Source organism: Propithecus coquereli, unplaced genomic scaffold (genome assembly GCF_000956105.1).
Source record: "Propithecus coquereli isolate 6110/MARCELLA unplaced genomic scaffold, Pcoq_1.0 Scaffold127, whole genome shotgun sequence".
NCBI lineage: Eukaryota > Metazoa > Chordata > Mammalia > Primates > Indriidae > Propithecus > Propithecus coquereli.
In genome coordinates this window covers 1550457-1578287 of record NW_012136858.1, presented here as the reverse complement: position 1 = coordinate 1578287, position 27831 = coordinate 1550457, and the positions used below count along the sequence as shown (strand labels likewise).

Genomic DNA, 27831 nt, shown 5'->3' with positions numbered 1-27831 from the left:
ATTTCCTAAAATAAAAGACACATGACTTCGGAATGTCTGTTACGGCTTATACCTTTATTAGTGTAGATCGCTGAGACATGATGCTATAGGTTTATACTTGGTACTTTTTAGATATTATTTTGAACTTCAAAATATTGAGATTTTTAGTGAAAGAGGGTTATTGCTTGTTTAAGAAAATAATGCTGGTTGTCCATTGAAGGGCTTAAGATACACAGGAAGCAATAAAGCTAAAATATATGGAGTGACTTTATTATCAGGCCTGGTTCTTTGTGGTTAACATTTTATGCTATTCTCAGGTTACAGTTGAAGACATAAATGGAAATGGAGAGACACTAAATAATACTGTTTTGCTTTAAGCACTAATTTCCAGTGAGGAAAGATTTATAGAATATGTAGGAAAAAAGTTGGCCTAATGGGAAAGTTAATTAAAAAGTGATAGCCAATAGTTGTGAATCTCAATTTACATCATATGTACTAATAGTGAAATATCTTTGGACTTTGACAATTTTTAGTACAGTAAAAGGGTGAACGAAACTGAGTAGAACTGTATAACAAAATTCAGTCAATAATGTTAAGGTTACTGATGTTCATTGTTTGGATTAAAGACATTTAAAAAAATTGTTAGCGGACAATTGAGTCATTTTAAAATTTACATGTAAGAATTTGTTCTCCTAGCTAACAGTAAGCTGTGTAGTTGTGGTTAAGGATTTATAACATTTAATAAACTAATTGACCAGGTATAACTTTAGGGAGGTTATAATTTATAGAGTTTGTCAAAATCTTAAGTACCACATAATTATGAGGTATTTTATTTTTAAACATTTTTGTATGTTGTTTTGTTATATATTTTAAAAATTGCTACATTTAGCCAGCCTCTGTTTAAAGGTGTGAAAATGGGAAACGCCTTGACTTGGAAGTACCATTTTGAGTTAAAGTTTTAATCTCAAAAACCCAAGGATTAATTAGCCAGTAGTAGAGCATTAGCGTTGAAATGCATAAGAATTGAATATTAGCAATTTCTGTATTACAGTGTGACACATTCTGTATATCAAATCTTGGTTATTTTATTTAAAATGGTGTTATATTGTAGTTGAAATAATTTTCTTTATATTGTGTGAAAGTTCTTAGAAGTATTAATGCCTTTCTCATACTAATTTAATAATTATTTTTAGACTGCTAGTTAATGTCAGAACCAAACTAAACCACCCATCTCCTTTTTATTATTAATATATGTACATCACAGAAGAGGTAAAAGTTAAGAGTTGTTAGGGCATGAGATAGACAAGCAGAAATTGCTCATTATAAGACTTACTTGTCTCTCTTGAGCTAAGGACTCACTATTCTTGTTTCAAACCTTATCCTTATGGAAATGCATAATATTTTAGTGCTGTTGGCCTTCTCTTTCCTTAGAGGTATATCAGTCAGTATGAATATAACCAACTAAACAGAACACTTGTTCAATGCATCTGTTGCTCTAGCAGAGAATTGAGTATTTTATTATTAATGAGTAACTGAACTGCATTGTGTTTTCTTAGATCTACAAACCTTTTTTCAGCAAGTGCTTCCTAATTTTGAGATCTCAAAATATGTTCTATTCTCTTTGAGTTATACAACAAAAGAAGGATAAGAACATGGGTTTCTTAAAAAGTTGTGACAAAGGAGAGGTACTTCAGAAATTTGTTACATTTGTTTTGGATCACAGTCTTACTCATTCCTTAAGAATAGGTTTGTTTATCGTAGTAGTATTAGGGAGTACTTCTTGAAAAAATTTCAGATACTCGAATTGTTGCTTTTGTGCCATAATCATTAGGAAAACCCTCAATAGTGATGCTCCCTTTTATCCTTGTATTGAAGGAAACTTACTTGAGAGTATTTTTATATTCACCATGCTTATTGACCATCACTTTTTAATTAACTTCCCCATTTTATATCAAAAATGCAAAGAAGATTTCAGCTGATTGTTCAGAGATAAGGTGGAGTAGGAAGAAATCATTAAGATTAGTAAAAATGTTTTAATATGTAAAATGAGAATAAAGTAAATGATTAGAAATGGAAAGGAAGTAAAAGGAAAAAAATGAAGACAATCATAGTAATCTACTTAAGAAAAAATTTTATACCCTGAAAAATACAGAGTTAAATGTCAAAATAGAATATATAAGATTGACAAGAAAGAAAGATGAGACAACTGACATGAAGAAATAGGTTTGGAGACAAATGTTTGACATAGATTAATAGAAAATTAAATATTTGATAATTATATTAATAATTTTTGAGGAGTGATGTCAAATATTATTTAACAAATTATTTTCTAAATATGTGACCTCATTCTTTTCTTTATGGTCTTCTCTTATGATCTTCGTACTCAATATACAGAGTGAAGGGAGTACCCTTATATTGAGATTGAGTGAATTTTTACTAGGTTTTTAAAATATTTATCTCAAAATTATTTTGAGTTTCTATTCTTAGGGCTTGTTTTATGTTTATTTTTCTAGTAATCTACCATTTCTTACCATTCTTTGAGTAAAATATATCAAGTTTCATTTATCATTGCTATAGTGAACAATTTTTATTGGAGGACATAGCGTATTATTCTAGGTGTCGGTTTTCTTGCTTTTGTTGTTTTATAATCTGGTAGGAGAGCAAAAACAGAATTTTTAATTTTGAGGGATTAATTGGGTGATCATTTGAAAGCTGTGCTATGTAGTCTCATAGACATGTCATAAAAACCTTAGTATATTTCAGTATAAAGAGATGGCTGACAGTTCAGGTACCATGATGGCTGCTTGGTCAGCAAGCTGTTTTGGCCTGCCACCAGCTTCCCTTTCTTTGGGTGGCCCTAAATGTCTTTGTCCATAATGTTGCAGATGGGATGATCAAAGGTGTTCTCTAAACCCCACTCTGAGCCATGATGGGTGGCACACCTGAAGCTGAAAGATCTTAGAGCAAGGCCCCTTTGCTGCCTCTGAGCAATACTTAGATTCACTGGGGGCTCAGTAAGTAGAGGGTCTTCCACGAGCCTACCAATTAATGAGATGCTATAGGAAAACAGAAAAGATACAGCAACCACTACTGAAAGTCTCATAGGATAGATATATAAACAAACCAGTAATAATATACCATTGCAAGTGATACAGTGGAAGTATAACTGATGTTTGTGAGAGCACAGAGGAGAGAATGGCCAGTTTTGCCTGAAGGGAGTCGAGAAAGGCTTTTCAAAAATGGTGACATTTGGCTGAGTATTAGGGAATGGATAGGAGTTTGCCAGACAAAGAAGCATGACTGCATATGGCATATTTGGTGTGTAGTGAAAAGAAAAGAAAGGCAGGGCAGGGCTGCATAGGTAGAATCACAGAGGCCAGCCCTATGTTTTATTAAGCAGTGAGACACCAATGCAAAGTTTTAAACAAGAATTCCATTATCATATTTATGTTTTAGGAATATACATCTGGTTATGTAGAAGATGGCTACATTAGAGCAAATGGAGACTAGATAAAAAGATATTACAGTGAGTTAAGAGGTAACGAGAGCCTGAATAAGGAAATTACCAAGGGGATAAAATGGGGAGGCTGGATCTGAAAGGGATTCTAATGCAGAGGCTATGGGACCATATTTGCAGTATAAGGGGGAGAGATAGGAGACCAGGGAAACCTAACATTTTAAGTTTGGCCCACAATGGAGTCAATATTCAAGTGTTTGAAAGTATTTTTAGACATCTCACATGCAACACACCCAAGACTGAAGCCTTATCTTCCCCACCCCCCAAGTTTATCCTATCTCAGCCATCTGCCTCTAAGTTGATAGGAATTTATCTACTCAGTTGCTCTAGCCAAAAACTTTGAAGTCTTTCCTGACTCCTTTCACTCTCTCCTGCCCCATTTTCAGTCAGACAGGCAGACTTGTTGGTTCTGCCTATCTGCAAAATAAATGTGGATCCTGCCACCTCCACTGCCACCGCCAATCCCAGCTGCCATCATCTCTTACCAGGATTACTGTAATAACTGCCTAATTCTGTTTCTGTCCTTCCCCTATTCCCAGCATTGTATTCTCAACACAGCAGAGTGATTCCAGTCATGGCTCTACTATGCTAATAACCTTCATGTCACTTAGCTGAAAATCTAAAGCCTTTATAATGGACTTCAGGGCTCTGTAGGATCTGCTGTCTTGCTCCCTCTGCCTCACACTGAGCTCCAGACACACGGGCCTCTTACTGCTTCTGAACAAGTCTGATCCGCACCCTGCATTGACTGTTCCTTCTGCCTTGAATGAATGCCTTTTCCCTAAATATCTGGATAAGTGAAATGGCCTCTGCCCAAGATGAGCTTACACTATAGAAGGAGAAAAGGAATAGAAGTAGAAAGAACATCATATTATTAATTATCTTTAAGTTCTTGGGCACACCTTGGTACAAGTATAGGTTAGAAGTTCTAATACAATTATACTTTAGCTAAATTTCAGGTGAACTTCATCACAAACATGTGGTCTATTTAGGATATTCTTATTATTTCCTGGAGGACATAAAATAATTTGCTATTTTTTTCTCAAAACAGTGTTTTTCATCATCATAGTATTAGGTGAGAGCAACTAAAACTATGCAATCAACACATGTTCGTTTGAAGTCACAGATATTTTACCACAAATCCTCCCAACACCTCACTCTTTTTATGTTACAAGAATTCATCAAATCCAAGTATGAGTTCAACAAGCTAAAGAGTTAACGGCTAGATTACATGAGGCATAAAAGACCCAGCTAACTGTGATCAAAGCAGTTATATTAAACCCTGTATTATGTCCATTGTTTAGTACCAAAACTTAATAAACTTGACCTTTTTAAAGGACTTACATTTTTATATAAAAATTATTATCCAAGAAAGCCAAAACCTAGTGAACATAACTTCTTCTTAAAGCAAGGCACTAAAAATGCCTTAATGGACTTTCATGCCCATCAACAAAAAAAGGCATTATTGTTAATTAGCAAAATGGTGCAGTTAACACACTGGGAAGAATGCCTCTATTTTTTTTTCTAATAAGCTCTGTAGAAGTTGGCATTCATTTTATGCTTACTCAGTTGTACTCCCATGAGAAATAGCAGTAAAGAAAAGTTTGATTAGGCTCTACTAATTGAAATTAGAATTGGTAAATTTGGTGTCATTCATTGAATCATTCCATTAATCTGTTAATCCAAATGGATGTAGTCATTGGCCTAAAAGATGTTTAAGCTGTAGTACATTACACTCAAAATTTAACTGGACTACCTAAAGCACTAGATAATATAAAAGTATGAAAGTGATTGTATCCCCATATAGTGGCTTGGGCCCAAATTGAGTCCTAAATTTAAGTAATTTATTAGTTAAATTAGTCACCAAAGACCTACTAGCCACAGTTTAAAGCACAAAGCTTTGTCACTGCTTTGAACAAAAGAGACTCTTCTTTAATATTTAAACTCTAATGAAACTCATTACACTCTACCCTCTGTTAGTTGTTAAATACCTCTGTAGCCAGTAATTCTTAAAAAACTAAATAGTGCATTTTATTATGAGTTATATAAATGTGAACAGCTTATTCAAAAGGGTGCTTGATCTTATCAAAATAGTGTTTAACTAAGTAGCCAGCAAACACCTGAGAAACTTCTTCCAATTTCATCTATTTTGCAGGCCTGATCCAGGAAGAATTCAAGTAAAAGACGTAAGAAAAAATAAGTGTTGATATGAATAAGTGTAGGATATGAAAGAAGGCTAGAATTTAGGCAACTAAGGTAAAAGCAGAGTGCATTGTAGGTTCACAACAAATGTTTAATCAACGTCTGCTCTGCATCTACTGTTCTAGATGTTTGGGGTACATTAATGAACCAAACAGATAAAAATACTTTCCTCATTGAGCTTACATTTGAGGTAGGGCTAAGTGAGTCAATAAGCAATAAACATCATAAGTAAGTAAATTGGGTAATATGTTAAAGATAAAAACAGCTATATAGAAAAAAAAGATGAAAACACAGATGTAGGAATTCATTAGGTAGGGACTTGAATGTAAGATGAAGATGACTGGACTTTGTAGGTGATAGGCCACTGAAATTGTTTAGAGCAAGAGAATGATCAGTTCAAAGAGATGTTTTGAGAATCTCAGTTTCATGGAGTGCAGAGAGGGTTGGAGGGACGGGAATCCACTTGGTGGGACTGTCTTAGAAGTCCAGGAGCAGTTCCATGGGGTTGATAAGTGGTGGTTATAGGGAAATTGGAAAGAATGGCTAGAATTGAAGACATCAAGTTCATGACACTTAGTATGGCATCAACATGAGAGAAGGAGTCAAAGATAAGAGGTTCCTAGTCTAGTTTTGCCCCATAGAAATTACACTTGATCTTAGCCAAAAGGCAGAGAAGTGATGCCCCATAGAAATTAAAGAAGAAGTTAAGCCCTGTGTGATAGTCTTATAACCTGCTGAAATTAGGGATGATCCCTTTTTGTGTTGACCTAACTTTAATTCTTTTAAATAACAATGAGGCAGATATTTTCTGACAGGGAAAATCAAAGTGTTCATTATTTCCTTGATTCTCCCTCTTAGTCTATGCCAAGCAACACAGCAGGCATTGCTGCTTCTACTTAAAGCCCTCTGGCCTCAAACTGGTGGGGGTTACTCTATTTGTGAGTGGCACAGGGGAGGTTCCCGCAGCCAGCAGTCATGCTCTGAGGGTACGACCCGACAACTGTGTCAATGTGGGGTATGTTCTAACCATATTTGTAACTTTCTCTGGGACTGTGGCATCTAATCATAATTCTTGCCTTGTTTAGACACCAAGGGACAACTTCATTGCTTCTTTTTCTAACAGGAACTTAGAGCAGCAAAGGAACATGACCTTTAAAGAAATTTTAACAAGGTCTATGCCGATATTACATGTCTTCTCCCTTTTTTGCTACATGTTGGTCATCTTGCAGGAAAGAGGCACAGATCTCGGTGTAAGTCATTTTAAGAATAATTGTCATGGTTTTCTCCCTCCATCTGTTCCTTTGAAAAAGAGGAGACATTGCATAATGGTTCTAGGGTTTCTTATAACTGTGATTAATGGCAGTGTGATATTAAATAATTTCTGCATTTTTAAAAATAATGGATAGAGCTCCAAGAATTGGAGCAAGTATTGCAGGTTTTTAAGATAAGGGGTGAAAAAGGAGCATTTATTAAGGTTCTCTCAAAAAAGACTTATTTCAAATCCACCGTATTTCAGGAATTTTGCTGGTGAAGCAGAGCTCACATCCTAGGAGAGTAAACAGATACGTGAATAAATCTACATGATATTGTGAGATAAGCTCTAATGGTGCCATGAAAAAGACTGTGCTTGGCAAGGTCTAAGGAAGCTCACAAAGGAGGTACTATCTGAGACTGCAGAGCGAATGGGAGCCAGTGAGTAGACAGGTGGAGGAAGAGAATGCCAGGCCAGGGGAACAGCATTTGCAAAACATAGTTATGAAAGACCATGGGGGCTTCCTGTTTGGAGGCCGGCTGTGTGTGAAGTGGCAGGAGATAATGGAAGTTGGGCAGCAGGATCCCTGTGTCAGTCTCTGTTAACCCTGTTCCCCTTCCCCAGAACACAGAATATGATTTGAGTGACTATTTTCTCAATTCTCCCAATGACAGTATATAACTTAATATTTTAGGTCATTAAATAGGAAATGTCCAATTTAGAATCAAAAGTGTAGTTTATTATAACCCAAACAAGAAGCAGTACAATTAATCAAACTATGCACCTAAACTGTCGCCAGTTTTGCCATCTTAATGGTAGCTTGTTTATGCCAGCAGTGAAGAAGCCTGGAGAGCAAGTGGCAATGAAATCGCAAAAGGTGTTTTCAACAGCTTGTTGAGAATTGAGTTATTTTCCTTGCAAGAAGTGGTCCAAAGCCTGGAAGAAGTGGTAATCAGTTGGTGCAAGGTCTCGTGACTGTAGTGGATGACAGAGTTTCCAGGTCCAGCTGCTGTAGTTTGAATAGTGTTGTTTGTGTGACATGTGGCCGAGCATCGTCTTGCAAGAGGACTGGCCTGTCTCTGGTGACCAATCTCAGCTGCCTAATCACAAGCACCCTCATCATTTTGTCCAGTTGGCTGCAATAGACATCTGCTGTATTCGATTGACCAGGTTTCATGAAGCTGTAGTGGATAATACCAGCGCTGGACCGCCAAACAGACACCATTAGCTTTTTTGGATGAATAATCAGTTTTGGACTGTGTTTTGGCACTTCATCTGTATCCAGCCATTGTGCTGAATGCTTGTAATTGTCAAAATAATCCATTTTTCATCACACATAACAACATGATGTAGAAATGGTTCACTTTTATGTTGTGACAGCAAAGAAAGGCAAGCTTCCAGACAATTTTTCTTCTGACATTCACTTAACTCATGCAGAACCCATCTATCTGGCTTCTTTACCTTGATGATTTATTTCAAATGGTCCAATATTGTTGGAATAATAACATCAAACCTTGCTGCTAATTCACACATAGTTTGAGATGGATTTGTTTCTGCTATAGCTTTCAGCTCATCATTATCCACCTTGGTCTCAGGTTGCCCACATGGCTCATTTTCAAGATTAACATCACCAGAATGGAACTTCTCAAACCATCAACATATTGTGCACTCCTTAGCCACATCCTTCCCAAACACTTTGTTGATATTTAGAACTGTCTGTGCCGCTTTGGTTCCACAACAGAACTCATATTCAAAAATAACATGTAGTTTTGACTTATCATAGTTTCACAAAAATTGCTCTAAAAAAATTTTGAAAGATAATCACAAGCCAAAACATGTGTTTGAAAGACTGAGGATGTATCTTCACAATAAAAATAAAACAAGAAATGTCAAAGTGAATTTTTAGAGATATCCACTGTCAAACTTAGTACTTAAGGAAATCGGACATTTCGTACTTAATAACCTAATACCAGTTCAGATGCATGAAAGAGAAATTAATTTGTTATATGCAATACTGCTTTATGGTGTTGGGAAACCCAGGTTGAGATGGACTGGATTATATGAAACTATTTCATCAATAGAATGACATATCACATTTGTATTTAGAATTGTACTTTTGAGAGCTGATTAAAAATAGGAGGGGAAGAAAGTGTAAGGAAAGAAGTTATAAGCCAGTTGTGATAGGGATCCACATGGAGGATAGTAAGAAGATTGAGGTGGAGCAGAGAGACAGTGTCAGAGATATGTAGCAGGCAGGTTGTGTATGATGTCGCAGTTGACTGAATGTGGAGAACAGAGGAGAAGACAAATGATGCTGAGCTAGGAAGCTGAGGTACCTGTGTGGATGGCCATACCATTACCTGAGCTAGGCAACATAGGTTTGAAGGGAAGGTAATGATTTCCATTTTCGTCTTGCTGATGATCCATTTGAGATTATCCACGTCTAGTAGAAATACAGGCATGGAAGAGATCGCTTAATAAGAGAGTCTGAGAAAAGAGGAGGACTGAGGAAGTCATCTTGGGGACACCCACTATTTAAGAGATTGGGGAAAAAAGAAGGGCTAGTAAAGAGACTAAGAAGGAAAAACAGAGATAAGAAAAGGGCCAGAAAATGATGGTTTTCCCCAAATCCCAGGAAATGCGACTTTAAAAACTAGGTCAGGATTGTCCAACAACACACAAAGTGGAATAGGTTAGAAATGAGAGTGTCCATTGGTTTTGGCAGCTTAGAAGACACTGCCAACCCTGGGGTAGATTCAGTACACCGTGGGGATGACTGTGATAATGTAGAGGCTCCTGGAGGCCAGCTGGGTTCTAACAGGTTCCAGGTTCTGAGTGAAGAAATACAGATGGAGAGAAGGTGTGAGTTTAGGGAATCTAGTATATAACACAGAGTCAAGAGAGGGCTCTTATGTTTCTTTTTCCTCAAAAAATGGGCTATTTTGGACATATATTTAGAAGGTACAGGGGAAAGGGCATAATAGAATAAAGCATAAAGATAGAGTAGACAGAAAAGTCTGGGGGAATGAGAGCCCAGAATGAGATTTGGCCTTAGGAAGGAGGGGAGGCCTCTTCTTTCTCCAGCATTGAGGAGAGAAAACAGTGGACAGTCATGTCACCAAACAGAAGAGTGATCTAGAATTCAGGAGAATTCAAGGGAGCTTTATTACCCTGTAACTTCAGGAACATTGCTATGTGCTTGTTCCCACTTCTGTTACTTGATAACGGGAGCTCTGCAACCCATAAAGTTTCAAATTTAAACACTAGATCTCAACCGTTTCTGAGCCCAGGATTTCTAACACTTGGGGGAATGGTAGACTAGGATTGGTCATCTTTAGTACAGGTCATTGTGTCCAGAGTTGATTTTTTTTTTTTTTTAGAGTCAGAGTCTCACTCTTGCCCTGGCTAGAGTGAGTGCCGTGGCGTCAGCCTAGCTCACAGCAACCTCAAACTTCTGGGCTCAAAAGATCCTACTGCCTTAGCCTCCCGAGTAGCTGGGACTGCAGGCACACGCCACCGTGCCTGGCTAATTTTTTCTATTTTTAGTTGTTTGGCTAATTTCTTTCTATTTATAGTAGAGACGGGGTCTCGCTCTTGCTCAGGCTGGTCTCGAACTCCTGACCTTGAGCGATCCACCCGCCTTGGCCTCCCAGAGTGCTAGGATTACAGCAGAGTTGATTATTGATTGATGGATACCTATCCAATCTCTTTCTCTCAACCATTGCCCTCATCTGTATTGAACAATGCTGCCCAGGGTGTGCATCCCTTCAGTCCCCTGTGTTCTCCAGTATTTTCCACCTCCAACAAGTGCACTTCTTTTCCTTTCCTCATTTGTTTTCCCCTCGGTGTTTTCTAACTTTTTTTCTGAGCTGTCTAGTAATCTTTGTCATATAAACTATAGATGAATCTTCTGTGGATTTTTGTATTTGCAAACACCAATCATTTTGTTTATCTTGTTTATCTGGGGATCTAAATAAATTGGAGAAAAGAAGAGAAACACGAAATAGACATCTCTGCCTTTGGACTGCAGGGTCTTAGAAAAGCCATGAGGCTGTGTATTGTTCCCAGGGCCTGGAGAGATGGGAAACCTCCTCAGAAGCAGTGACTGCTCTCGGTGAAAATGAAAGTGCATGCAGGCCAGCCAGTACTACCTGGGGGCCTCAGGAAAAAAGGGGGCAGTCAGGATGGAATAGTTTGATGGGATTTTGTGGGAGCCTACACTTGCTACTGACAGGAATTATTAGATTGAATTATATGAAGTTGCTGGTAGTGTTAAACCATTTTTGACTGACAAAAATGGAAATTTCTTATAGTTTGACCAAATGCATTCCTGATTCTAAATATACTTTTGGATTGTAACCCCTTCAGAAACTGGGGACTGCTATGCTTGACTATGTGTGAGAGTCCCTTTTCCGTAAATCGTGTTTGGTTACAACAATAAGCACTGTACTTGTATTAGGTTCTTACAGACTATGCATCATGCAGCATGGTCATTTTCCCACAGCCAAAACCAGATAAAATATTGGTCACAAGCTGGGACAACTTTCCTGGGATCCAGCCCAACTTCAGCCCTGAGATCTCCAAACTCTTACTCTAGACAAGCAGTTCTCAATAGGGGGAAATTTCAAATCCCCTACCTGCCAGGGGACATTTGCCAATGTCTTGAGATGTTTTTTATTGTCTTGACTGGGGAAAGGAGGGTGCTACTGGTATCTTGTGGGTGGAGGTTAGGGATGCTGCCAAACATCCTGCAGTACACAGCCCCCCACAACCAAGAATTTTCTGGCCCAAAATGTCAGCAGTGCCAAGACTAGGAAACCTGTACCAGACTGAGCACTAGAAAAGTTAAGAAAATAGTTGCAAACTTGTATATCATACTTCCTAGTGGGGAGCATGAAAAGCATATAAGGAGATGGATGGACTGGGAAGAATTAAGTTTGGAGAAAATATAATGGAGCAAAACTGATTGCCAAAATATCTGACGTTTGTGATGGGGCTTGTCTCTCATTGGTGAACATGCTCAGAGCACTTAGACATGGATAGTTTTAATGAAGAGTTGGATCACCAAAGAGGGATTTTTTTTGATGGAATGTAACAGTGCCAAATTTTTTCTGTGATTTGAGTGAAGGGAAATGAAAAGAACACAAGTTGGAATAGAGTAATAGAGTAGAATAAGAGAGAAGTTGCCATGTAGAACGTGAAAATTTAAAACCCTGCTTCTTCCTTTTGAATTATATCACTGCTGTGTCTACTACTATGGTTCCTAATGTGGGTAAAGTTTCAGACATAGATAGTGATAAAAGCATGAATGGTGGAAAAAATTTGTAATATGATAAACTCTTTAGTCCTAAATTTTTAAACTTTATTGAGAGAGGTTTACCTTTTTACTTGGCGTAAATCTTCTGGCGTGACCCAGAAGATTTTGTAAATATGTTTAACTGAGTTGTTCTTACTCTGAGAGCTATAAAGACATATTAAGAGGTGCCCTTATAGAGAGCTGTTAATAATTGAGTAAATAAAGCATCATCTATGCCATGGGAAAGATAGCTATATTTTGACTTAGCTTAACTTTTTGAAAAAAATATCAGTGGACATGGGTCATATATAATTTTGTGTTGCCAATTATGAAGAGTGAAGCTTTTTAAATCTTAGAAATCACTTTATTCCAGAGCAGTGTTCTTACTGGTATTTAAGTTCTCCAGGTATCTCACTGAGGCTGTGTTAATCATAATGTACCGAAGTACATTGAAGCCTAGGGCTGAACTCCTGAAGAAATTAATTGTTACGTATGTCTTAAGGATTAAAAACATAAAGTTCCATATGGGGACATCAGAAAGATCTTACTTCCCAATCCCAAACTGTATCATAGAACCAGGAACTTGGTTTATTTTTCTATGTGTTGGACAGAAGACAGTGGAATGAGTTGGCTTGGTGGGGGTTCTCAGCTGTGCAGGGCCTGTAGAAAAAGAAGAGACAGGTATGGTGCCTGGGCCTCAGGCTTTCACCTCCTGGTTTGCCTTTCTGCTACTGCCACCTGTTATTTCTGCATTTCTGACCAGTCTTTGTTTTTACCCTCACAGTAAATGTAGTCTCAACAACTTCTCTTCAGTATTTCGGAAGAAATACACAACCTTCTTCCCAGTTTTTCCTTTTATTTTCTTTTTCTTTCTAGGAATTAAGGATATATTTTCTGTATAGGGAAGCTTAAATACAATTATCACTTGGTATCTACAGGGGATTGGTTTCATGACCCTTGTAGATACCAAAATCCATGGATGCTCAAGTCATATATATGTATATGACTTACTGTTTGTGTATAACCTAACACATCCTGCCGCATACTTTAAGACATCTCTAGATTACTTATAATACCTAATATAGTGTAAATGCTATGTAAATAGCTGTTACACTATATTGTTTTTTTGTATTATTTTTTATTGTTACATTATTTTTTCCAAATATTTTTAATCTGCGTTTGGTTGAATCTGAGGATGCTAAACCTGCAGCTACCAGAGGGCCAACTGTCTTCTTTTCATTTCACTTAAATAATCTGTTTCTTTCTTTTTACTTAGATCCTGCAGTAAAGGATGAAGATGTATGAAGAACCAAAGTTGTATTCCTTGATATTTCAGAGAGAAAATAGACTTGGGTCTTTTTGGGATGTTTCCTCCTAGGAAATAAGATGAGGGCTCGCAAGAATAAAAGCAGTAAGGCTGTGGGTAAGGCCAAGGAGATGGGATGATGCCGGGAGACGTTACCAAGGATTCTCACGTAGGGTGGAGCAGGAGAGGAAGGTGGTAGATAAGATCTAGTCCTGTACTAGCCTTGGAATGAAAAATGGAAAAGAATTTGGGAGACATCCTAGAGATTAGATTGGAGAAAAGTCCCAAATGCCTACAGCAGCCGTTGCCATTTGTGAATACTATTTATTTTTAGGGAACATAAGTTTCACATATGTGGGTAGGAAGCTTGATTGCAACAGAAAACTGGTGTCTTGTTTCTTCTGTTTGAGTCCTATCTATGAAATACTGCTTTTCTTTATGGCTCTAGAGCACTCTACAAACAACTTGAATATAAAGAGTTAACTGAGGATGAAATAGCTGTTAATATTTATTTCTGAGGATAGAGTAGGAAGTGATGGGCTATGGTTAAAGCTTGAGGAGCTTAGGTTAGGTATTTTTAAAAGACATGCATGCCTGATTAGTGCTGGGAGATGGTAAATTTACCAACATGATAAATTCTTCTCTAGAGACACCTAAAATACTGTTTTGGAGATAATTGAAATGTAAACCCCTTAAGTTTATTTTTAGTCCAAGGTTCTGTGAAAAAGAAGAAACCCTTAAGGCTGTCATGTAAATGGGATATGTGTTAATTTACCTGACACACTTGAAGGCCAGACATAGGTAATTGATCATTGTGTGGCAGTAGCAGGAAATCTGAAACCCAAGCTGTGCGTATCTTCTAAAATCTCCCTAGCAACCAAGTCAGCAAAGGCCATCCTTCCAGCAATTACTGCCAGCTTAGAGAACTGGCTTGAGATGATCTGTGGATTGCCCAGAACACCAAGATCTTTCTTTTGTCTCAGAGGTCTGTTACAAATGGTCATCTTCTACCTCTGTAGTACTATCTACTTTTTTACTTACTTTTAAAATTCTGTTCATATAAATTGCTATCTGATTCTTAAAGCTCAGAGTTCTCTTGAGAATCCATGATAATTTATAAGAAAACACCCAAAAGAGGATAAACTATAAAAGCAATGTAGTATTATGGCTGGTGGGCATATGTGATTATTTCTACCTCACAAATGAAGACTCCTAGGATAAGGAAATCTAATGACTTGCTTCAGGTCACAATGTTAATGCTGCAACTAGCTGTGTACAAATCCTGAAAGACAAAAATATAAACTTCTAATTTTTGTCCTAGTAATTTTCTACCACCCTAGGGATTGATAGTATTTGGCACATGGGCTTCCTCCCCCGACTCCCACCCCCGAAGTGATGGTGGTACGTGGTTTCAGAGTCATGCAGGCAGTTGGGCACTCATGCTGGCTCCTTGAAGCTCTGCGAGTCATGATGCTGCATTTGGGAGACAGCATGGTCAGTATCTCCTCTGAAGAATTGGTCAGAATAATCATAGTCTGTACTTTGTAATGTTCATTTTGAAAACTTGCTGGTGCCTGCATCTCAAACTGGCCCATGGTTAGAACATCTTGGGGTAGTTTGCTAGTGATTCTTAAACGATGGACATGACGCTGAAGGCATCCTTTTATGTGCTCCATCGACAGTAGACATATCTTTGGACGAAGCTCAAACATCACTCAGGGCAAGGGACCCTTTGTGGTTGGGAATGAAGTCAAAGAAGAGAGAGACAAAGTAGGTGGAAGTAGGCAGAAAGAGAAACAAGAACTGAGTATAAGCACGTGCTTAACCTACAGTGCTTCTCTCTCCTCTCCCCAGAGAGTGTACCAGACATAATTCATCCAGTTGTTCAGGTGCTACAAGCTTATCATGATTCCCCTCTGAATCTTACGTCCCACCCCCATCAAACCCATCAGCTATTCCTCTTGCCTCTGCCTTTGTGATATCCATAATCCTACCTTTTGACTTCCTGCTTCTATCCCATTGCCACATGGATACAACCTCCTTATCACCTCTCACCTGAACTCAAATAGCCTCAAACTTTCCTTTTCCTACCTGGTTATGCTCCGTAGAGCCACCATAGTACTTCTTCAGAATGTAAGTTGGATCATGTCACTCCCCTGATCAAGGCCCAGTAGCAGCTTCCCATTACATCTTGGATGAAATACAAAGTCCTTCCTGTGACCTGTAATGCACTGAATTATCTGTAACCTGCCCAGTTCTCTGTCTGCCGTCCTCTCCCTCACTTGGCTGCTCTCCGGTCACACTGGCTTTCTTGTTTTCTCTTGAACCTGGCAGCCACACCCTCACCTTAGGGCCTTTGCACTTGCTGTTTTCCTTTGCCTGGAACATTCCTTCCCAGGATGACTGAATGGCTGGCTCCCTTGCTGCATTTAGGTTTCTTTGAATATCATTTCCGTGAGGAGGCTTTTTCTAATCACCCTATCTGACACCCTCTATCTATCTATCTATCTATCTATCTATCTATCCCCTTACTTTATTTTTCATCACAGTACTTATCTCTGCGTGACATTGCATATCTAGTTGTTTGTCTGTGTCCTCCGTTAGAATGCAAGCTCTATGAAGGCAGACAATGTCTGTTTTGTTAACTGCTGTATCTCTAGCTGATAGAAGAGTGCCTGACACATGATAGGCCTTCAATAACTATTTGTTAATGAATTAATTGAATTCATTAAGAAAGTATGTGAAATCCTTTTCAATATAAGTAGCCAAAGGGTGAATCTAATTATAATTTTGTGTGTGTGTGTGTGTATTCCTTAGAGTCTATCAGGCTGTATGCTGGACACTTTGCTTGCATTACCCAGTTTAATAAAACAGCTGTCAGATGAGTACTATTATTTTTTCTATCATAGTATTAAAGAAATGGAGGTTCAGAGAGGCAATTTTGCTCAAGGTTACACAGTGTTAAATAATACAAAGTAATTGAAGTAAGTCTGGTCTGGCTCCAAACCTTAACTCAATAGCTGTGATATATACTACATCTCCTAATTTTGAATCTGTCAAAATCCTATCAGGGAACAAATAGTGTAAGACAGGGATTTTTGTAGTATATGTTTCTACAAAGGACTACAAAAAATTACGAAGTATATATATTTTTCTTTGAGATGGAAGAAGTTACCTAAATAGCTTAGATATTAGATTACATTAAATTTCACATGCAGTAATATAAAAATGCAAATGAAGTTTTGTAGCAATGAATGGTTATCACTGCTTATGCTTCCTGTCCCCTATTTTGTTCTCATTTATGCAGCTCTCAGCGCCACCCCTTCACGCATCACTCCCACCTAAACCCTCACTAGATCATTTCATTTCACATGGGAGAACCCCGACAGCTCAGCCTTGCCTGGACTTGCCACGTTCTCCCAATACCCCTCCTCACTCTCTGTTCTTTTGGGAGGTGCATGGGTTGTTCAGCTGCCTCCTTCAGACTCTTGTTCTGATGATGTTCCAGTCTTCCTCATGTTACCTCAGAACTTCTGTTTGCGACATTTATATTTTATAAAATTATAGAATTATTTCACACATTGTTAAATCCTCTTTTTCCTTCTCAAAGTACAATCCTTTCAGTTTCTGTAAACAACTCATATGAAACTAAGCTTTTAGATGAAGAGCTCTTATCCCAAGGGAAGGCACTGCTGGGGTTGTTGAACGCTCTCTGAAAGCACAGAAGCAGGGTGTGATCTTGAGGAGCTGTGAGATATTCAAAGGACCATAGAGCTGGAAGACACTTTAGAGGTCCTAGGCCTGGTTCCTTTTCTTTTGTTGAGTTTTGTTGTAGCTTGTATCACTGACCATACTTTTGGTTGCAAGTAACATAACACCTCAACTAAGGACTTAACAATAAAATTATTTACTATCTTCCTTAACAAGAAATTTGGATATGGGGCAGTTCCAGGTTTGATTCACAGCAGAGAAAGTATTACCCAGACCCAGGTGCTTTCCATGTTTCCCCTCTGCTCTCTTCTCCTTGGTGATGAAGTCTATCCTCCTGTCTTAAGACGGCCATGATGTCACATGTGTGCACAACTACATCCTTCAAAGGAGAGGAAGATGTTTCTACTCTTTTATTATATAACTCTGTTTATTACAAGGAAAAAGTTGTTCCAGGTGACCACACCGGCAGACTGCTGATTGTATATCTCGCTATGAGGGAAGCTGGGATTGCACATATCTGGCATTTTGGCCTTTCTGATGGGCAGGGCAGTGATGAGGGCAGGATTCTGCCAGTACAGAAGAAGGGGGAAGGAAATAGCTGTTGGTGAGGCAACATTAGTGTCTGTCATTCGTGTTGAACCCAACAAGGAAAATCTTCTGAATCATCTGTACCGTTATTTTTTTGTATTGTCCAAATAGGAAGGATTTGCTTCTGTTTATAAATGTTTGCAGGTTTGAGCTCTCTGATGTTAACTGGAAAGCAGGCAGGCAAGGAGGGAAGGATGATACTAGTTTGCTGCCATAACAACATAGGCTACTGCTTATAAACAACGGAAATTTATTTCTCATAGTTCTGGAGACTGGAAGTCCAGCATGGTGTGTTTTGGTGAGGGCCCTCTTCCAGAAGGCAGACTGTTGCTGAAGTCTCTTGTCCTCACATGGCAGAAAGAACTAGAGCACTTTTCTAAGGACTTTGTTATGAGGCACTAATCCCATTCCTTGAGGGCCCCACCCTCATGATCTGATCACCCATCAAACTCCCCCATCTCCTAACCCCATTACGTTGGGAGTTAGGATTTCAACATATGAATTGGGTCTGGGGGGACACAAACATTCAACTCATAACAGGGAGGGAGGAAGGAAGGAAAGAGTTATAAATTTAAAAGAATTACAATTAATAATTTTGGATGTGTATTAGCTCATAAATATTCTGAACTATTATTATATGACAGGAATATTTAAAAATTGATATCAGTGTGTCATTGGACTTTGGTCTGTAGCTTCTCATTTTCTTTTTGTGGAACCTGAACTTTAGGTGATAGTAAGGTGAAAGAATGACCAATCTTTGCTCCCATTTCTGGCATTCAACGGAAAATTGCTGTCCTACTCGGGTTTGACAAAATTGTATAATTAAACTTAGAGATTTTTAAATGGAATATAGGATGCCTTTCTAAATTTAGGCTGCTGATAAAAGTATAAATAACAATGAATAGAAGGTAACTTTTTCTGCTAATTTGTTAATTCAATTATGTCCAATAAGAGCTATTGAAAGAAATTGGCCTCTAATACCTGCTATCAATTTCAGTATTTTAGATTAAGACAGATAACAAAGCAGTTATAGCCATCTCATATTTATTAAGTTGTTTTATATGTCAGAGCCTGTGTTAGGTACCAGGGATCCAAAGATACAGATATGACTTCCTCACTACCCGTTGGACCTTGAGCACAAGTGGGTGACAGACATATGTAACCTAATAATTATAATTCTATATAATAAGGAGTACAATAGAGGTATGTAAGGTAAAGATTAGCACAAATTATAGTGTTTCTCCTGTATGGTAATTAATATTACCCTCATTTCTAAGTGAAAAAACAGAGCTGCAGACTGGTCAAATCAACTTATCTATAAGTAGCAGAGTCAGGTTGTGAACAAGGCCTCTCACCTCAAGTCCAATGTCCTTTGTCTTACTTTGCATGGAGGAAAAAAATCAAAGCCTCTCTTCTACTTAAGGGCAATATCAGAAAACACTTCATGAAGGATATAGTATTTGACATTGATGCTAAGAGATGAGGTCTCCGAAGGGTGAGGGCACAGACATTATAGGCAGTGAGAACAGCATTAAAAGATATCAGAATAATTTTGTTGGAGCACAATTTGTAGCAGAGAAAAGATTAAGAAGGTGGTTGAGTCTTCTAATGAAAGGCCTATATTCAAGGTATAAGTATAAAGTACACATTTGAGTTATTTGTATTTAATTAAATGGACAGGAGGAGGCCCCTGAGGGATATGAACAGGTGACTGCTATGATCAAAAGAGTATACTTGGGTAGTTAATTTTCCATAAATGTATCTAGTTGTACTGGAAGTGATCCAGAGAAAAGTTTGTAGAGAAGGCCAAACAAGAAGTAATGAGCTACCTTTTCCCATGGTTTGGTGGTTGACAGTCTCATGTAGTAGTGGAAAAAGAAGTAGGTGGCCACAAATTTGAAAACTATTCAGGTTTGATACAGTTGTCTTATTTAAGTGAACAATTGTTTATAACTCCTTAAAGTTAAAATTGTCTTTCCACTTATATCTATTTCTTTCATTCTTTTGTTGATGATAGCATCTTACCTCAGAGAGGTTTTCTAAGATAAATTTGCAATTGCTCAGAACTACCAAAAAGAAAGGTTTACACTTTGTGGCAAAGTGGAGTGACAAGGAGGGTCTGTATTTACCCTCATGCCTGAAACAACTGAAAAACTGGGGAAAAGCATATTAAATAACTGTTTTCAGTATACTGGCCATCAGGCAAAAAAGGACAGTTATCCCTAAAAGGTAGAAAACAAATAAGGGGGGGTTCTACGATTGTCCCAGATTTCTACCATGAAGCGTTTTAAAGGCCACAGCACACGGTGAAGGACCCCAGACAGATCCCAGTGGAGATGGAGTCAGTTCTTTGAGAAGAACGATAAAATGTAAAAGTCTTGACCAGACTGATCGGTTAAAAAGAGAGAAGACATAAATTACCAATATCAGGAATGAGAGAGGTGACATCCCTGCTGCTTCTATAGACGTTAAAAGGACAATAAGGGAATAGTACTAATAACTTGATGCAAATAAATTCAACAACTTGCGTGAAAAGGACAAATTCCTTGAAAGACACAAACTACCAAAGCTCACACAAAAAAGAATAGATAACCTTAATAGCCCTGTATCTAGTAAGGAAGTTGAATTTGTAGTTAAAAACCTTCTAACAACAACAAAAACAAACAAACAAAACTCTAGGCCCTGATGGCTTCATTGGTGAAAACTATTAAACATTTAAGAAAGAAATAATACCAGTTTAACGTATGCTCTTCTATATAATTAAAGATGAGAAAATACTTCTCACCTTACTCTATGAGGCCAGCATTACTCTGATCTCCAAACCAGAAAAGACATTACAAGAAAAGAAAACTATAGACCAATATTCCTCATGAACATAAATGTAAACATTCTTACAAAATTTTAACAAAACAAATCCAACAGTGTATAAAAAAGTATAATAAAGGTGATAACCAAGGAGTTTTATCCCAGGAACACAAGGTTATTTTAACATTAGAAAATTAATCAATGTAATTACCATACAAACTGAAAAGGAAAAACCATATGATCATCTCAATAGACACAGAAAATATATTTGACAAAATCCAATATCCATTCAAAAATAAAACCTATCAGCAACTAGGAACAGAAGGGAACTTTCTTAACCCAATATAGGACATCTATGGAAAACCTATAGCTAACATCCTACTTATTAGTGAAAGACTAAATGTTTTCCCCCTAAGATCAGGAAGAAGACAGGTATAGACTCTCTCACTACTTCTATTCAAATTGCACTGGAGATTGTACCTAGTGCCATCAGGCAAGAAAAAGAAGGAAAAAGTTACCCAGATTGCAAAGAAAGAAGTAAAACTGACTTTAATCACAAATAACATGATCAACTATGCAGAAAATATGAAGAAATCTAACAAAAATAAATGTTAGTCTAGCAAAGTTACAGAATACAAGATCAATATACAGAAATTAATTGTATTTCTCAATATTGGCAATGAACATTGGGATACTGAAATGAAAAATAAATAATGCCATTTATCATATTGTGAAAAAATATGAAATACTTAGGAATGTATCTGACAAAATATATATAAGACCTGTGTACTGAAAACTGCAAAACCTTGCTGAGAGAAATTAAAAACCTAAATTAATAAACCATGTACATGGATTGGAAAACTCAATATTGTTAAGATGGCAGTTTACCCCATATTTATTTATAGAGTCAACATAATCCCAATGAAAATCCTAGTAGATTTTTTTGTTTTTGTTAAAGTTGATAAGCTCAGTCTAAAACGCATGGAAATACAAAGGACCTAAAAGAGCCAAAACAACTTTGAAAAAGAACAAGATTGGAAGGCAAACACTGCCTGATATCAAGAATTATAATAAATTTACAATAATAAAGATAGTTTGGTATTGGTTTAAACACAAATAGATCAATAGAACAGAATAAAGAGTCCTGAAAGAGACTCAAAGATGTATGGTCCATTAATTTTTGATAAAAGTGTAAAAACAATTCCGTGGAGAAAGTACAGTTTTTTCAACAAATGGTGTTGGAATAGTTTGATATCCATATGCAAAAAAAAAAAAACCTTTATATCCATACCTTATACCATTTCTAAAAACTAACAATGTATTATAGACCTAAATGTACAACTCTAAGAGTGTAAAACTTGTAGAAGAAACATAGAAAATCTTGTGACTTTGGGTTAGGCAAAGATTTCTTGGATATGACACCAAAAGTATGGTCCAAAACAGAAAAACTTGATAAATAGGACATAATTAAGAATTTCTGTTCTTTGAAAGGCATTGTTAAGAGAATGAAAATGGAAGTCACAGACCTGAATATTTGTAAACCACGTATATGATAGAGGGCTTGATCCAGCCTAAGTCAGTAATAAGAAAAGAAATAATCCAATAAAATGGGCAAAGAATGTATACCAATGGCAAATAAACAAATGAAAAGTAGATGAAAGAAATAGTCAACATCATTATAGTTATTATGAAAATGCAAAGAAAAACCTCCATGAGATACCACAACATATATATTAGAATGGCAAAAAAATTAAAAAGACCCTATCAAGTCTTTGCAAGAATGTAGAGCAACTGTCATACTCATACACTGCTGGTGGGAATGTAACATGATAAAACCATTTTGGAAGAAGTTCCCTAAAATTAAATATTTACTTAAAAAATGATTCAACTATTCTACTTCTAGGCAGTTACCCAAGGGAAATGAAAGCATATGTCCACATAAATAATTGGTATGGAAATGTTCATAGCAGCTTCGTTTGTAATAGCCCCAAGCTGGAATCACTCCAAGTGTCCATCAGAGGTGAATAAATAAACAATTTTGGTATGTTCATATAATGGAATACACCTCCACAATAAAAAGGAATGAACTATTGATACAAGCAACAACTTGAATGGATCTCAAAATAACTACGCTGACTGAAGGAATTCAGACTCCCCCCCTCTCTGAAAAAGGTTTGATTCTCTTTATATAAAATTTAGAAAATACAATCTAATATATATTGACTAAAAGCAAATTGGTGGTTGCCAGGGGACAGCAAGGAAGGAAAATGGGGAGGAATAGGAAAGAGGAATTTTAAAAGAGTATGATGAAACCATTGAGGGGTGATGGATGTGTTCATTATTTTGATTTTAGTAATAGTTTTATGAGTGCATATGTTTGTCAAAACTTATCAAATAGTATACTTTAAATGTGTACAATTTTTATAGAGATTGTACTTCATTAAAGTGGTGTTTTCAAACTACCAAAAAGATACCAGATATGTCTTTCCAAGTTTAACTAAAACTTTGAATTCTAAGGAATTCAAATATGCCATATATATAGCATTTAGATTCTCATAATTTTCAAGAATTTTTTTCTGCATGTTTATGTTATAACTATAGTTTGTTTTTGTTTAATTTTTTGAAATTCTTTAAATAAAAACCATTTACTTGGTGAGGAAGTACAGCAGTAGTAACTTACATAACTTACCAGTAGGTAAGAACTAAATTGCTTATATGTAAAAACAGTTTAGTTAAATATGTACATACCCCACAACCTAGTAATTCTCTTTCTAGGTATATAGATGGTCCTAACTTAAAATGGTTCAACTTAAAAATTTTTCAACTTTACAGTGGTGCAAAACCGTTCTGTTTTTCACTTTCAGTACAGTATTCAATGAATTACATGAGATAGTCAATACTTTATTACAAAATAGGCCTTGCATTAGATGATTTTGCCCAACTAGGCTAATGTAAGTGTCTTGTGCACGTTTAAGGTAGGCAAAGCTAAGCTGCAATGTTCAGTTAGGTGTGTTAAACGCATTTTTGACTTAAAATATTTTCAACTTACAATAGGTTTATTGGGATGTAAACCCATTATAAATTTAGGAACATCTGTATATAAAGAACAGCAGGTCTCAAACTGGACTCAGGACTCCTTTGTACTCTTAAATTATTGAACTCAAAAAGCATTTATGTGAGATATTTACTGTATTAAAAATTAAAAGTGAGAAAGTTTAAAAATATTCACCTTTGGATAATAATAATACATATTACATGTAGCCATGTTAACACAAATAATACTTTTAGGACAAATAATTATTTTCCCAAAGGAAAAAAATAGTGAGAAGTATGGTATTGTTTTACATTTTTACAAATCTCTTTAATTTCTTGCTAAATGGAAGACTGATACTCATATCTAGTTCTGTATTCAATCTGTTAGGATATATTGTTTTAGCTGAAGTGTATGAAGAAAATCTTGTTTCACAAAGATATACAGTTGGAAAAATGAGAACTATTTTAATAGTCTTTTCATAAAATTATGGATATTCTTTGATACTACACTACAACTCTTCAAGTGGTAATTTCTTTAATTTGCAATGTTGAACCTGAAACTACATCAGTGAACTTTTTTACATTCTGTAACATTAAAATGCCTTGGTCTGTCTTGTGTACTTTGACTGGATCTTTTACCTAAGCATATTTTGTAACATTATGTACTAATCATTTGGAAAATATTAGTTCACTGAGTTATTCACATCTTCCAAATGTAGACTCATTTGGCTATTTTGGCTGAAGTATGTCTTTTATACATTTTGTCCAACAAATGTTTATTGTATGAAGTACTCTGCAAAGCACTGCACAGGAAACAGACATTGTCACCATCTTCAAAGAGCTGTGGTATGGTAGGAATTTATGACAAATACACATCTCATCTGAACCCCCAGTAGGAACAAAGAGTTTAAAGGTTTTTATGCACATGGGCCTGCATTTGAAAGGGACCAGGAAAAATTTCCTGAAGGATAAGTAGAATTACGATAAAGTAAAATACTGGTGGGAGGGGTGGGGGCAGTATTGATGGGATAGGAATGACAACTAAAATTTAAAATAAATATAAAGTAAGAAATAAGCCTGGTTTGGTCCATTTACAATGCAGAACAATTATTGATACCCTTTGGTCTAAGGAGTTAAGAGCTTTTCAGTGAGACAGTACCAATTTTTTAAAACCTTATTTATTGTGAAATAGAGAAATGCATAAAATAAATGTATAGTTTAATGATTACTGAGTGTGGATTTTGAGTAAGGAAAAAAGAGTATGTTTTAACAAACATGGGATTTCCCAGGAACTAGGTATCCCATGCAGTTCTTTGCAAGGTAGGTGTGGCTTGTAACAGAAGTTTTGCAGTACCCATTGTCCTGAAGAAGTCATCCTGTGCTGCTGGAAGTTCTTAAGTCCACCCTGTCCCAGTATGGCTGTGCCTTTGTTCTTTAGCACATGCTCTTTGGTTGCCCCATCTAAGTTTCGACAGCACTAACCACTTTTTCTTAATGCTAGGCACCTCCTGTTGGCCAATATATGAAGTTTTTTCCTGAAATACACCTGCAATCATATGAATAATATGTAGATGTGGACAATGAATGTACTAGAAAGGTTAACTCTCTTATAAACTCAGGTCAAATTATAGTAATTTGGCCAGGTGCCGTGGCTCACGCCTGTAATCCCAGCGCTCTGGGAGGCCGAGGCAGAAGGATCGCTTGAGCCCAGGAGTTCGAGATCAGCCTGAGCAACATCGTGAGACCCCCATCTCTAAAAAAAAAAAAAATAGAAAAATTAGCTGAGCACGGTGGTGTGTGTCTGTAGTCCCATCTACTTGGCAGACTGAGGCACGAGGACTGCTTTAGCCCAGGAGTTTGAGGTTGCAGTAAGCTATGATGATGCCATTGCACTCTAGCCCAGGCAACAGAGGGAGACCCCATTTCAAAACAAAAATTACTGTAATTTAATGCATGCTTGATGTTCCATGAAAGCTTAGATGGACATAGTGGAATTCTTTTCTCTTTAAGTATTTGTTCTCTTTCTGCCACTCGTGTGACAGACATGTTTAGTACCCTTCAAAATTAAAATCGAAGTGAAATATACTTTTAGCTATCATGTTTCAAAAGATACATTTATGTTAGTGCATTCAAATGAGGTATAGAGTAATTGTCCATGTTTGAGACATTGTGCGGAGACTAAAAACAAAGGTTAACATAAGGCTTAGTTTTCCTGGAGTTTGTAATTTTAAAAATGGTGTCAGTAACAGCAAACAGATAAATTCAGAAAAGGGTATGGAAGAAAATTCAATAGAAAAATATACTCAAGAATAAATAAATGCATTGAGTAAATAATGTATTTATGTATCCACAGGTAAGAATACTACAGTTTAAATTTTTAAAATTTTGTTATCAGTTATTATCAAAGTAATTTTGAAGTCATTTTAGTAAACAGATTTAAATGTTTAAAATGCAAAATGAATTTTTGTATGTAATTGTTAATATCATTGATTGGTATCTTCTGTTTTCATAGATTTGATCCAGGCTACCAATGAGACCAATGTTAATATTCCCCAGATGGCCGACACTCTCTTTGAGCGGGCAACAAACAGTAGCTGGGTGGTTGTATTTAAAGCTTTAGTGACAACACATCATCTCATGGTGCATGGAAATGAGGTAAACTAAGTAAACTTAACTTTTCTTTTTTTGGTGGAGGAAGGAGGCTTTTATGGAAGAACATAGTGATGATTTAAGGCTCTTCATATTTTTACTGCTTAGGAGAAAAATAAAAGGAAATATACAGTTTCAAATAACCTAGAGTACAATTTTAATCTTCTATTTAGCTATTTATCAAAGAATAAAATTTAAGCTATCTTACAAATACTGAAGTATAGGCATACCTCAGTGATATTGCAGGTTCAGTTCCAAACCACTGCAGTAAAGTGAATATTGCAATAAAGCAAGCTACACAAATTTCTTGGTTTCCCAGTGCATATAAAAGTTATTTTTACGCTATACTGTAGTCTATTAAGTGTGTAATAGCATCATATCTAAAAAAATAATTTACATACCTTAATTTAAAAATACTTTATTGCTAGAAAATCATCATCAGATGATCAACAGAGCCTTCAGCAAGTCATAATTTTTTTGGCTGGTAGAGGGTCTTGCCACAGTGTTGATGGCTGCTGACTGATCAGGGTGGTGGTAGCTGAAGGTTGGGATGACTGGCAATTTCTTTTTTTTTTTTTATTTCAGCATATTATGGGGGTACAGATGTTTAGGTTATGTATGTTGCCCTTGCCCCCCCCCCAAGTCCGAGTTTCAAATATGTCCATCCTTCGGGTGGTGCACATTGCACTCTTTGTGTATGCAAATACCTGTCCCTTCCTCCCTCCTCCCTCTTCCCTCCTCTCCCCCTCCCCCTCCCCCCTTCCCAACATCCAATTTCTTAAAAGGAGACAACAAAAGTGTTTGCCGTATCGATTGACTCTTCCTTTCACAAAAGATTTCTCTGTAGCATGCTATGTTGTTTGATACCATTTTATTCACAGTAGAACTTCTTTCAGAATTGGAGTCAGTCCTCTCAAACCCTGCTGCTGGTTTATCAACTAAGTTTGTGTGATATTTTAAATCCTTTATTGTCATTTCAACAATGTTCACAGCCTCTCGACCAGGCTAGATTCCATCCTTAAGAAGCAACTCCTCTTCCATTCAAGTTTTATCATGAAATTGAGCAGTTCAGTCACACCTTCAGGCTCCACTTATAATTCTACTTCTCTTGCTATTTCCACCACTTCTGCAGTTGCTTTTTCCACTGAAGTCTTGAACTCCTCAAGGTCATCCATGAGGATTGGAATCAACTTTTTCCAATGTTAATGTTACAATTTTGACCTCCTCCAGTGAATCATGAATGTTCTTAATGGCATCTAGAATGGTGAATCCTTTCCAGAAGGTTTTCAATTTACTTTGCCCAGATCCATGAGAGGAATAACTATCTATGGCAGCTATAGCATTACCAGATATATTTCTTGAATAATAAGACTTGAAGTTCGAAGTTACTCCTTGATCCATAGGCTGTAGAATGGAGTCCTGTTAGCAGGCATGAAAACAGCATTAATCTCCTTGCACATCTCCATCAGAACTCTTAGGTGACTAAGTGCATT

General features: G+C 36.8%; 1 protein-coding gene across 1 annotated transcript in view; it reads left to right on the top strand.

Moving 5' to 3' along the window:
* SNAP91 (synaptosomal-associated protein, 91kDa) overlaps nt 1-27831 on the top strand; it is a 149931-nt gene that overhangs the window by 14242 nt on the left and 107858 nt on the right. Inside the window, exon 2 of the mRNA XM_012638178.1 lies at nt 26202-26344. Coding sequence (XP_012493632.1) covers nt 26202-26344 — 143 coding nt within the window. The remainder of the gene's footprint in view (nt 1-26201; nt 26345-27831) is intronic.